The 13,990-nt window shown below is 39.2% G+C and overlaps 1 protein-coding gene across 14 annotated transcripts in view; it reads left to right on the forward strand.

Moving 5' to 3' along the window:
* Positions 1–13,990, forward strand: part of EML5 (EMAP like 5) — an 80,344-nt gene that overhangs the window by 37,308 nt on the left and 29,046 nt on the right. For all 14 annotated transcript variants that reach the window (XR_013832153.1, XR_013832154.1, XR_013832155.1 and 11 more), the window contains 12 exons: positions 354–540; positions 1,424–1,529; positions 2,249–2,342; positions 4,788–4,888; positions 5,669–5,871; positions 6,872–6,983; positions 7,603–7,730; positions 8,824–8,965; positions 9,335–9,487; positions 11,188–11,319; positions 11,524–11,612; positions 13,526–13,702. Coding sequence is in view for 11 of the 14 variants with exons in the window: in XM_079947719.1 (XP_079803845.1) it covers positions 354–540; positions 1,424–1,529; positions 2,249–2,342; positions 4,788–4,888; positions 5,669–5,871; positions 6,872–6,983; positions 7,603–7,730; positions 8,824–8,965; positions 9,335–9,487; positions 11,188–11,319; positions 11,524–11,612; positions 13,526–13,702 (1,624 nt within the window). In the remaining 3 variants the exon portion in view is untranslated. The remainder of the gene's footprint in view (positions 1–353; positions 541–1,423; positions 1,530–2,248; positions 2,343–4,787; positions 4,889–5,668; positions 5,872–6,871; positions 6,984–7,602; positions 7,731–8,823; positions 8,966–9,334; positions 9,488–11,187; positions 11,320–11,523; positions 11,613–13,525; positions 13,703–13,990) is intronic.

Here is a 13,990-nt window from a genome sequence, read left to right on the forward strand (position 1 = left end):
GTGCAGATTATAACTATTAAATATTTAATTAAATAAATAAACATTTTAAAGGACCAGCTACATAATATTCTTAGTTTATCCTCCAGAAACAGAGAAAAACATTGAAATATATTTTTAACCATACAAGTTATTTTCAAATTTCTTTATGCCTCCTACAATTATCACTTGAAGGGGGAAATTGTTGATGTAACCTTGCCTGATTTACTGTTCTCCCATACTAGAGATATTTTTATTCTTTTGGAGTACTTTTGATGGAACTATCAAAATCATTTTGCAGTATGTAACTATAAAAACAAAAATATTTAGTTGATTGTACTGTGTCATGATGCCTAAATGTCTAACTGTTTTATTAGTTACAGAGGCTATGACTGTCGCAGTAATTTATTTTACACTCAGACTGGAGAAATTGTGTACCATGTTGCAGCAGTGGGTGTAGTATACAATCGGCAGCAGAACACACAACGTTTTTATTTGGGTCATGATGATGATATTCTGTGTCTTGCTATTCATCCCTTAAAGGACTATGTGGCAACAGGCCAGGTAGGATTCATGTTTAGGAGAACTAGAAATCCTGTGTTGTTTTAGTGAGCTTATAAATTTATATTTCATAATTCTGTGGAATATGCCTCTGTGAAAAGCATGTGAAAGCAGTACAGTTGTAGAAGACAGGTTTCAGCTTGGTTACTTGAGTAAAAACAAGTAGGCATAGATTTATTCAACTATGAAAGAGCTTATGCTGGAAGTGTGAAACAAAGTCTTGTGGCACTTTAAAGACTAACAAAAATATCTTTCATTTTTCCTGCAAGAGACTAACATGACTACTATCCCTCTGCAAAATCTTTATACCTGCATCATGCACTACTGCATACTTCTCCCTGCAAGAGTTTTCCTGCTTTCTTCTATATAGAGGAATGCTGTATTCCTCTTTTGGGAGATTTCTCATTACATGACTTACATCAAAGTATGCTAAAGCAGCTGCGTGTACATTAGTGCCCTCGTGTGGACACTGGAACTACTGAAGTATAGAATGGCTAGTGTTTATAGAATATCTGAAATAGGAGCATTCATATTTGTAGCTATAGTATAGAATGTGCTTGATGAAGATACTGATAAAATGTGACATTTTGCAAAAGATTGAATTCAGTTGAATTAACCCCAATTTGATTAAACAAAGGTGAAAAGGGTGCTCTTTTAATAGTCCTGCATATTTCTGCTTCTTTATACACATAGCTAACATTCAGAATAAGAACATAGTCTGAGACCTGTGAACCATAATTTTATTTCTTGTATCCAAATTAGTGTTATAACCATGTGAAAGAAACATGAAATGGATGTTATGGACAAATAAGCATTATACCTCTTGGAATTTTTTTAGTTGGTTAGTTTTCTTTCTGCATAAGGTGTTCAATCTCTTTTGTTTAAGGTTGGTCGTGATTGCTCAATCCATATTTGGGATACAGAGACAATCAAACCACTGTCTGTGTTAAAGGGCTATCATCAATATGGTGTTTGTGCTGTTGACTTTTCAGGTATTTATGATTGATCATCTTTTGACTTGGAAACTATAGTTGTTGGAAATGTGACACAGCTTTTTAGGTCCTAAGAATAGATCACTATTACATTGCTATAAGAACAACTGCAATATTTTGCTCTTTGCTTTGAGGAGATTAGCCTCATTTTCAGGCTTTCCTCTCATTATGCTGTAGAAATTCTGATTTAGGCTTGAAGAAAAATGATTGTGGTAAAAGTCACTAATAAAGGTGCCCTGTGTCCTTTGAGGTTGGGGTGGGGGTCATATTACACAAATTTGTGGCCAGCACTGGAATGTCCCTGTCTTTGGTACTCATTTGCCTAACTCTAGGAGAGTACAGTCCATTCAGAACCAGTTGACTCCATACAGATCAAAGGCCTATATATATATGTTTTGATATATATTTTAATAGTGTCCAGTGACTGCTAGTCAGTATGTAGAAAGCCTAGAAAGGAGGGAATGGAAAATCAAACGTCCAATTTTGGAGGGACTCTGGGAAAGTGGTAATGAGTGATATTCCTAATGAACATGAAAAAGACATGGAAAGAATAAATATGGGTATACAGAGTATACCCTAATCAACATAGCTCCTGCTTAGATACAAAAATGAGTGAGAATGAGGATTTGAACATGAAGGAGATTTCCATAGACATTAACATATCCTCCTGATTACAGAATTATGATTATGCCCATCATTCTTATAATTTTCTTTTATAGCGGATGGCAAACGGTTAGCTTCCGTTGGAATAGATGACAATCACACTATTGTTCTTTGGGACTGGAGAAAAGGAGAGAAGCTTTCATCAGTCAGGTAAGAGTTTAGCTTAATTATGGAAACAAATCAAGGCATAAGTGGCCAGGATGAAAAGTACAAGTACTCTTGAGGAGGTTTGAATGACCTTCACCTATACACAGTGTGAAAGTGAGGTTGTGTCTTCTTGAGCCACTGGACAGCAAAGTGCGGATATAGCACATGGGTAGGCAAACTAAGGCCTGGGGCCGGATCTGGCCCAATCGCCCGCGGACAGTCCAGGAATCAGTGTGTTTTTACATGAGTAGAATGTGTCCTTTTATTTAAAATGCATCTCTGGGTTATTTGTGGGGCATAGGAATTCGTTCATATATTTTTTTCAAAGTATTGCCCAGCCCCCCACAAGGTCTGAGGAACAGCGGACCGGCCCCCTGCTTAAAAAGTTTGCTGACCCCTGTACAGCATGCCTAGGGCATAGGTGTGAATTGCATGAATGATACCCTACATTTAATCCAGGAATTGAAAGCGCATTTTGACTTTATATGCACATTATACAGTTAAACCTCGATTCCCGAACGTCTCCGTTATTGTACGTTTCATCTCCCAAATGCTGAAAACCCGAAAGTAACTGCTCTGGTTTTCAAATGATTTTTGGAAGCAAAACAGCTTCCAGGGAGTTTTTTTCTCTTTTTTTCTCCATTGATTTTGCCAACTGCCCTTTGATCTTCGATTGTCGAACATTTTGGAAGTCGAACGGTCTTCTGGAACGGATTACGTTCAACAATGGAGGTTTGACTGTATGTTCATTGGACCCACTCACAAAAGTCCTGCATTCCCAGATGTAGGATAAGAGTACCCAGTGGGAAGCCATACTTTTGCGCCCCCACTCCAATAAGTGCAAGAAGATAACCATATCTGCACTCTGATACATGGTGTTTCATTTAATAGCCATCTTGTGGATCTGGGCCCTGACCAAAAGGTGGAGTCCACAAAGTGAGTAAATAATATGAATAAAAGGGCTGATACTAGAAGTCACCATAACTCATCACCACTGTGATGGTCAGAAGTCTTATAGCCTTTATTATTAACAAAGGAAGGTATTATATGCATCTGTCAGAGCTGCCTCTAGGTCCCAGCTCACAGAGGACCAACGCTAGGCTGTCGTAATGTACAAAAGTCTTTATTGAAGTTCAATTTTCATTTCAAAGCCACAGCGCGCAGCCCTACATCTTAAACCCTAGATCGGCGAAGTCCCGTCTGAGTCTCCTCCCCTCTGACACCAGTTTAAGATCCTAGCCCTGCTCCACCTTTTCCGCTGCTCTCTCCTCTTCTGGGTCCTCCTGCCCGCTGGGGCATTGCCCTTTCTGGACTCTTCCGACGCTGAGTCGCTTAGCTCCTCCCCCTGCCTCCTGCGGGCTTTAGGACCCGGTTCCCAATCCTCATTCTCTGCTGTCCCGCGCTCCTGTACATTTGAACTTGCCTCTCGCGCCAACCCAGTGACCTTTCTCCTAACCGTTACACTACTTCGGTCACTGCTTCCCTCTTCCGGGATACTGGCCGGATCTGACCTCCCCTCCGTTGTCCGACTTTCTGATGGAGGCGTGGTCAGCCCTGCCTCATCTTCTCTCCCTGGTGGGGAATGCACTGGCCCCGATACTTGGGACTCTTCCCCCCCACTCTGCTCTGGTGGGGAAGCTGGTCCTGATTTCCAACTACTGCTCTGGGAGTCCCTGCTGCCCCCTTGCTCCTGGGGTGTCCCCCTTGGGAACCCCCTACCCCTGGCCACTGGCGCCCCCTTCTGTGAATCTTCCGATTCGCTGGAGAGGCTCATGGAATCCCTCGGTCCACTGTCCTCTTCTCCTACGCTCCCCTCGGATTCTTCCCCTTCGCTCTCCACCTCCTCTCTTCCCTGTGCCTCTGCTCCTGAGCCCCTGACAGCATCATTTAATGCAGACATAGATAACTGTTTCTTAGCAGGCTGAGAAACTACTTCATACTGCTATTTCTCAACACGATTGTGTATTCTGATTCATGAGTTTGTGAACTTTTTTAAGTAAAAATATAGTGTTAATAGAGCAGAGGTATTCTTAATACTGTACTGAATATAGGCTAGTGAAAGTAGTGTTTCAGAGTCTACCATACCAGACTATACCCTAACTGTATTGTAAACATGATCCAAACCTCTTGAAAAAGTTATTGAAATATAACTGAATATAATCGTTGTGAACCATTTAATTCACATGCATACAATAAAATAAATAAAAAAACACTGCATTGTGCTGGATCAATCTTCATGTTTTTAAAAGTAAAAAATAGACAGTTCTTCCATTTTCCCCAACACATCGATTCACTACTGAGTGTGAACAATTCATAGAATGGTAGAGTTGGAAGGGACCTCAAAGCTCATCTGGTCCAACCCAAGATTTTTGTTTTCCTTAACTTTATTGCCACGGAGAAAGCTTTCCCCACAAATCAAAAGTCAAAATATTTTGTATATTGTTCTAGGGGGAGCAAAGACAAGATATTTGTTGTCAAGATTAACCCCTACATGCCTGATAAACTTCTTACAGCTGGAATGAAACACATAAAATTCTGGCGAAGAGCAGGTAAGACAAGTCAAATTAATTATTTGCATCTCTCTTGTAGTAGTGGCCACCATCGTGGATGACTTTAACAGAGGATTAGGCAAACTCATGGTGAAGACTATCAGTATGCCTCAATATCAGTTGCTGGGGAGCACAAGAGGAGAGAGTGCTCCTGTGCTCCTCTCCTGCAGGCTTTCCATGGGCATCTGTTTGGCCATTGTGAAAACAAGTTGCTTTGGTCTGACCCAGCAGAGCTCTTATGTTCTTATCTTATCCTTAAGTGTGCATAGGACTACAGTCATAGAATTGTAGAGTTGGAAGAGACCATGAGGGTCATCTAGTCCAACTCTCTGCAATGAAAGAATCTTTTTGCACAACATTGGGCTTGAACCCACAACCCTGAGGCTGGATCTAAACACATGAAAGAAGTGTTTCAGTTAAACACTTTGTAAATTTACAGGTAGAGAAAAACGGAACTCCACAGTGACATCTGGTGGCACAGTGTTATATCACATATACAATGCATATAAATCACCTTTTCTTTACTGATCTAGCTGAGTTCTAAGAGTCTCGTGCTTTACCAACTGAGCTATTGTGCTGTCTAAGTCCATTTGCTGATGTACACATTTTCTCTCAATTTTGGAACAAAAGAAATCGCATGTTTAATAAATTAAAGTGACACACACATTAAAAATGTTCCTGTATCATCTTTTAGAAAATTACACCCATACAGATACATAGTTAGGTTCATAGAGATACCGAATAATTATTTTTATTGTTATTATTTAATTTTAATTTAAGGTGGTGGACTGATTGGGAAAAAGGGCTATGTAGGTCCAATGGGGAAGATTGATACAATGATGTGTGCAGTTTATGGCTGGACAGAAGAGATGTCATTTTCTGGAACTTCAACGGGGGATGTATGCATATGGAGAGATCTCTTCCTCATAAAAACTGTGAAAGCACACGATGGCCCTGTGTTCAGTATGCATGCACTAGAAAAAGTGAGTAGCTTATCTTGAAAATGGATCAATAATAATTTATTGTATTTTTAAAAATGTATAAAGGTAAAGGTAAAGGTACCCCTGCCCGTACGGGCCAGTCTTGACAGACTCTGGGGTTGTGCGCCCATGTCACTCAAGAGGCCAGGGGCCAGCGCTGTCCGGAGACACTTCCGGGTCACGTGGCCAGCGTGACAAAGCTGCATCTGGCGAGCCAGAGCCGCACACGGAAACGCGTTTACCTTCCCGCTGGTAAGCGGTCCCTATTTATCTATTTGCACCCGGAGGTGCTTTCGAACTGCTAGGTTGGCAGGCGCTGGGACCGAGCAGCGGGAGCGCACCCCGCCGCAGGGATTCGAACCGCCGACCTTTCGATCGGCAAGTCCTAGGCGCTGAGCCTTTAACCCACAGCGCCACCTGCGTCCCTGTATAGCCAATATCTAAAGAGCTGCTTTAGGCACACCTTGGTGTTTTGTCAGGCCCAATAAGATTTCTTCTTCTTTTTTTTTAACAAGAGAACCACCTGCCATATAATGAAGTGCTTTTGAAAGCATTCTAGTGTCCCCTAATGCTGCACAGTCTAATATGGATGATGTTTTTTACAATGAAGAAATTAACTAGCCTGCTTTAAAGTAATACTTGTGCAAATAAATTGAAAGCACACAGGTAGTCTCACTGCTCTCAGGACAATTAAGGTTAAATCTATTTTTTGGTGATTTGAATAGAATTTCTAACACATTTTAGAATGAAGCTGGAATCATCTCTGAAATATCACCCCTGCTAATCTGAGTTAAATAATATACATCTTGGCCATATTCATGTTTATTTACTGTTCTACATGACTTCAGAAGTATGGATAATGAGGATTGCTATAGATATGCTGTCCAAGATTGCAGTGCTGGAATGATTGATGAGCAGCATTCATATTTAAATAACATACTAAAGTTTACTGTACCACAGAACTTTTCTGCTGTTCACTTTCTAATATTTCTAATGTTTTCAGGGATTTGTAACTGGAGGCAAGGATGGAGTTGTGGCTCTTTGGGATGACACCTTTGAACGGTGTCTCAAAACATATGCCATCAAAAGGGCTGCCTTGGCCCCTGGCTCCAAAGGTAACATTTATTTATTTAGTTCATTCATCATACCTCTGAACTTTTGTTAAAGCTTAGATTGCTGTTCTATATATTGATTTCTGTATATTATCATGTGGGTCAAGACAAAATTGGAAACAAGTTTCAGCTAAGACACCGTTTATTTGTGTGGGGTTTTTTGGTTGTATTGTACATCATGCTAAGGAGATGGTTCTATCAATGCAAGCATCTCTGCTTGACTGACAAAACAATCTTCCCTTTCCTTCCCCCATGTGCTGTTCTGGGGGCTCTCCTGGACCTCCAGAGCAGATCGGGGGGGGGGGGGGCTTGGGGGGAGGAGAATATGGCCCTTTGTAACTGTCAGAAGGAAGATGTTTAAAAGTGGATTGAAAAGAGAAAACCCATACATGTCCACTCCCAAATAAGTTCTACTGAATTCCACTGGACTTATTTCCAGGTAAGTGTGCACTGGATTGCATAACAGAAGCCAAAGATAAGAGAGAGAGACTGGGAAGTCTGAATTTTCTGTTCAAGCCAGGATTATGTCAGAAATTAAACAAGCAAATAATAAGCTTTCCAATTAAAATAGTGATTTCATCCGAAATTGAGCTCTTATATATATATACATATTTTCATTTAGGTCTCCTTTTAGAAGATAACCCTTCTATACGTGCCATATCATTAGGACATGGTCATATTTTAGTGGGCACAAAGAATGGTGAAATACTGGAAGTTGATAAAAGTGGGCCAATAACATTGCTTGTTCAGGTACAGTAAATATTAACCATATATTTCTCTCTTTTAAAAACATTTTTAGTTTTGAAATGTTAAAGTACAGCTGCTATAATAATGTTTCATAATTGGTGGTGTGAAATGCCAATTTAGGATCAATGTGGTAAGGCTGTGGCTGTGTACAAACAAACATTTCCGGCTTTCTCCTGCCTTCAGCATTTGACAAACTTACTGATTGGCAACTTGGATACTGGTCCAGTCATCTCTCTTGTTTTCCCCCATGTTCATCACCTTCAGAAGAAGAAAATCCATTTTAAAAGATTGGCAAAACTGTGCAGGGGATGGGGATGAGGTGGGTTTGTTTGATTGTCTATTGGGGGCATTTATAACCTGCCATTTAGCCTAAAAGGCTCTCAGAGCAGCTTACAAAAATCACTACTAAGATGGTCTCTTCCCATGAAAAAGACATGATAATAATAATAATGAGGAAAAAGGAATGGGAGGGAGGAGGGAAAAGCAAGCTTAAGTACAAGTTCTTAATATATAGAACAGTTACATAGTAATGTCTGTGCCAGGAGTGGAGAACCTTTAGCTTTCCCAAGCTAGTGCTGTATCTACGAGGTGGGGGTTAGCCAGGTTTTTTGCCCCAGGTGAAGCCTCCAAAGGGGTGCCATTGATGCTCCCAGTCTCTCTGTGTGTGTGTGTGTACGCAAATGTGTGTGGGGTGTGTGTGTGCCAAACTGGGTCTTTGACCTGGGTGAACTAAAGCCTAGGTTTGCCCCTGCACCAAGCCCATGAGGCTGTTTTAGTCTAGCCATGCCTAGGTGTGGGGCAGGTAAAGCTGGAACTTGCAGAAAGGGGCTTTGCAGGCTACTGGTATTGGTAGTGCCTTCAAAGCACCTTGAGCAGCACTTCCCATGGGCCGCCAATTGGCTTGTGAAGCATTGTGAAAAAAAGTTCAGATTTTTTATTTTCAATCAATAAAATACAGTAATTTATAGTCCTCAAACTCATAATAATTTCTAGTGTGGTTTAATAAGTTGGCTGCATCCTCTGTTGTTTTTAAATCAATTCTTAATTCTTGTTTGTAATATAGCAAATTAAATTGAATTGTTTTTGTTTGTTATAGGGTCACATGGAAGGAGAAGTTTGGGGTTTAGCTACCCATCCTCATTTACCTATTTGTGCCACTGTAAGTGATGATAAAACCTTAAGAATATGGGATCTGTCCCCCAGCCATTGCATGCTTGCTGTTAGAAAACTGAAGAAGGGTAAGATGATGGTGCTTTTCATCAAAATTTGCAAACATTTTGCCATTCACTCATATTAGAATCTAAGTGACATTGCATTAAATAATATTAGTATTAGAACAATAAAATGTAAAAAAGATTTAAACTTAGATTCAAGTTGTGTGAAGTTTGCTGCTATTATTATTATTATTATTATTATTATTATTATTATTATTATTATTGTTATTACTCCCCATACTGACTTACCTTGTAGAGATGAAGGATCAATGAAAGTACATGTAACAGTTTGAACACTTGAAAGTGCAACATAATAATACATCACATTTTCCAGCAAAATAATGCCTGCAGGCCTCCAGTTAGAACTAAAATATGTCTCTTTGCATTTGGCAGGGGGAAGATCTTGTTGTTTTTCTCCTGACGGGAAGGCATTAGCAGTAGGTCTCAATGATGGAAGTTTCTTAATAGTAAATTCAGACACTCTGGAGGATCTTGTTTCTTTTCATCATAGGAAGGACGTTATTTCAGATATACGATTTTCTCCAGGTAAGTACAGGCAAACTCCCCCCCCCCCCTTTTACATAGGGGTTATATTCTGGGTCATCATGCGCATCAGCGGAGCATGTGTAATCCCACCCTGCTCCACCCTGCCCTCTTCCAGTGTCAAACACAGTGGTTGTAATCATACATGCATCAAACACACACAAATTGAGAATTGCCTGTAATCGGCTTCAGATAAGTCACTCAGAATTGTAGAATGCCATTATGGCAAGATTTTTCCCACTCAGTTGCTGTCAATTTAAGGCCTTTTCAGAATTATGATTACTATGCTGTAAGGGTGCTGGCTGGGAAAGTGTTGCAGACCTAACACACATGCACTTATTTGAATGTTCATGTAGCTGTATGCTTGGAGGATTTTCAGGACACAATTGGAAATCTTGAATCACACCACTTTGGGGAGAAATTGTCTTGGTTGAGTCCTGCAGTGCTGGGTTCACATATCAAAAAGAAGCTCTATTATACTGAGTCAGACTATCTAGCTCAGTGCAGTCTATACTAACTGACAGTGGCTGCCCAAGGTTGCAGACAGGGGCGTTCCCCAGCCCTAAGTGAAGATGCCAGGAATTGAGCCTCAGATTTCTTGCATGCAAAATATGCATTCTGCCACTGACCCGTATCCTTTCCCCAACAAATGCACAGTTAAAGACATTTAAAAAAAACAAAACTGTTAATAAAATGAACCAAAGAAAAGAATACAAAGTACTGCGGGATGCGAGGGAGAGAAGGTAATAAGGCCACTTAAAATTTGAGGGAATAAATACTGGACAATTTGAAAGCTCCTTACATTTACACTGTAATGCTGAGGGAGAGAAGAGATCTTTAAGAAAGCGGATGTTGGGAAATGTTGGCACTTTTGGAAAGAGCTCTTGGAATATATTGGAATTTAAGGAAGCCCACATTTTACGTGCATTAGATTTTAACCCTTGCTGGATCCCTGATCCCGGTAATTACAAGGGCATCATGAAGGCACCATGAAGGCTGAACACCCCCCCCCCCAAAAAAAAAAACCCACATAACATTATATTCATTAAACACTTTTCAAAGTGTATGAATTTGCCTTCTGAGATTGGCAATAGAATGCTTTTGGCCTCATGAACCCTATTTTCTCTAAGTCTGTACCCATCATAAATTACTTCTAGGTTGGGTAGTAACTGAAGATTAATTAAGGTTGTATCTGCATCTGCAGTCCATGTAACATTTTGTTCTTCATAGTATTCTTCCAGATGGATATTTATTGTGGGATGGGTGCTCCTCTTGCATGCAATAACATTGCTAGTATCAAAATGCCAGCCTGTATTCCCTCTTCCCCATTAATCAAGATCTGCTCTTCCTGGGGAAAATCAAATACATTAAAAAAAGTAAAATATTTCCCAATGACATATTTACAATATCTGAACAACACAATTACAATAATAAGACTTATCTAGAGATATCTATTGCCTCAGTATTTATTCTTACATGTTTTCCATATGTAATTGCTTTTTTTTACTTGCAGGCTGCTCCCCCCTCCCTTTGGCATAGGTTTGCAATAATTTGCAAACAAATGCTAACAAGACAGCATGAAACATAAACCATACCTCAAAACTACAAATAAGACATTTCCAAAGATTATGTGATTCACATTTATTTTTGTAGAAAATCAGGTTACTTGGGAAAGTATTCATCTCCTTATGATTGCATTTTAGGCGCTGGAAAATACTTATCTGTAGCATCGTATGATACGTTTGTAGATATCTACAATGTAATGAGCAGTAAGCGGGTTGGAATCTGCAAGGGCTCTTCCAGTTATGTGACACACATTGATTGGGATGTAAGAGGTAAGAAATACAATTGCTTCAAAATGACTATATTTCTGTAGCTTGGAAAGTGTAAACTATGCATGAATTTTGTGTAGCATTTCCAAATGATAGTGATGAATTTCTCACAAATTTTCATAGGAAGTGAATTAATAAATATTGTGTAAACAAACTACAAACAAAAAAGTCTTCAATGAGATTTTGTATTTGGTGAACATTTTTTAGGCAAGCTTTTACAAGTCAACACTGGTGCTAAGGAACAGTTGTTTTTTGAAGCTCCTCGGGGGAAAAAACAGATAATTCCCAGTACAGAGGTAAGAAGTTTTACCATTCAATTCAAATACAATTTTGTAAATAATATATATATTTTCTTTTTGTCATTCACATAATTTTGAAGGCACTACAGGCAGCCCCACATTTACGTGGGGTTACATCCCGAGGCACCACACACATTGGTGAAATCGTGTATAATTGAAACCTATTGAAAAAGCCTTCAGACAACCCATTCTGTCACCACCCTGCCCCCACCTTTTAGTAATGTTTCAGTGATGTATTTATGACGTTTCTGGGTCACTTCTGGGTTCGTTGTGATGCGCATATACTGTACAGTACATGGTTGCACACATACTGAATGTGTGTAAAGGGGGTGGTGGTCTCTGCCTGTATGTTATTTGCTTGTGCATGTAAGATGACATCAGGTGGGACTTGAGGTCCACCTAGTGGTAGAATGCAAAAGTTGCTGTTCTAAAACTCCAAAGCTTCTGGAACTCTAATCCCTTCAGTGAGCGACATCTAAATTCTGCCTTACCAATTGTGATAGTGTTTTGAGACCTTGGCAGAATATATGGTTCAGACTTGTTGTTTTGGTCCTTGTCAATATGTAAAAGAAATTGTGGAATTTCCTCCTTATATATATTTCTTTAGTGAAGGACAAAGACTTAGCCACAAAAGTAAATGCTGCAGCTTCTCTTTTCAAGATATCCAAAATTTAAATTGAAAATTAAATACCAGCAAATTTTTACTAGATCCCAATACCCTGCTAGGCAGACCTATTTTACAAATGTCCTATCAGATGCCATTAAGGATAGATTCTTCATTTGCAATACCAGCTCCCCCCCCCTACAAAATCTGAAAATACTTTTTATCACCAAATAATTGTATTTCCTCGCTTAATGAAATTGTTGTCAATATCCCCACCACCACCACCAAAAAAGCTAGTATCTCTGCTTAATGCTGTGGTTTGTTGCATTGTTGTGGTACACTTGTCAGTATTCCTCAAATGAAATGTTATCTTGGTGGTACAGCAAGTCTTGGAATCAGACTATTAGAAACTAAGAACAAGCAATGAAATAGATTTACAAGACCAGAATAGATTAGAATAGTGAGTATTACTGTGTTGCACTTTCAGGTAGATTAAGAAACTCACCTATATGAATTAAATTCAAATGCTACAAATGTGGTTTATACTAATCACCAGCAAGACACAGGAAGTCAAGGTACGTCAGGGAATCTTTAAGATTTCCTTATATAAAGAAAACCTTCCCAAATTATGTCCTACAAATAGAAGTAAAGAACACAAACACATTAAGGCTTCAGTCCTGAGAGAAAGAAAAACCTCTGAACATAACTGGGCTGACTTCCTAGAAAACTTGCATAGGCTTGTGCTGTAAGTAGTGTAAATTCTTCTCCCCGCAGTTTATCCTCAGGACATTAAAGCAAACCATGCAAGCAACCGTTCTTGCTGTTAGATATGGAAACAATAAACTTTCTGCATAGCTAACAGTAGCAAATTCCTGTTTGCATTTATGGTATTCACATGCTGGCTCTCAGCCTTTAATTAGTCAAAGTATCTTGTCAAATGATAAAAATAAATTTAATAAAGGTATTGTTGTACAATGGGAAAGTATCATTCACACAGTGTTCTATCATAGTTCAAAACAGTATTAATGGCCATAGTCATATTAATTGTCAGACATGTGAAGATAAGAAGATTAGAATGTAATTGGAATAAATTTTCTCAAATACTGGGTGATAACACATCCTCATAAAACACCCATAAGATCCTCCTTCAAACTGAAAGCATTTTGTCTGCAGTTGTCATAGGTAATGCCTAATTATTTCAGTGGGAGATGCGAATAGCGTATACCTCTAGGATTATGGTGTTTGCTCTGAGATCAGATGTATAACTATGGATAAGTATCCTTTCTCAAACAGGCTATCTTTATAGGCAGAAAAGATTTCCTGGACATCCTGGACAAGTGTTCTAGGCTCCTGCTGTGAAGGAATTTGGCCAATAATTGGAGAAGTTACAGATGTAACTGCTTCGTGCCTCACCAGTGATAGTACAGTTTTGGCAACAGGAGATGATTTTGGATTTGTAAAGCTTTTCCGATACCCTGCCAAAGTAAGTAAATATGCAGTGTTTGCATAATGAGTCTTATGAGGGTTAAATAACAAAGTCCTACTGTTTTCATACCTACAATCATTGAAAATACACTTGTATTCTTCTCTCTCATTGGTATATGTGAATCAGCTTTAACACAGATCAAAACTACAGATCAAGCATTCATATTGTACCACATTTTCTCAGACACAATGCATTTCAATGGAGACAATTCACATGCTCATCTGTAAGTCAACATAGAGTATATTTTCTGTTAAATAATTTTTTTATTGTTTTAAACAATTTAAT

Source organism: Podarcis cretensis (genome assembly GCF_951804945.1).
Source record: "Podarcis cretensis genome assembly, chromosome: 1".
Classification (NCBI taxonomy): Eukaryota; Metazoa; Chordata; class Lepidosauria; order Squamata; family Lacertidae; genus Podarcis; species Podarcis cretensis.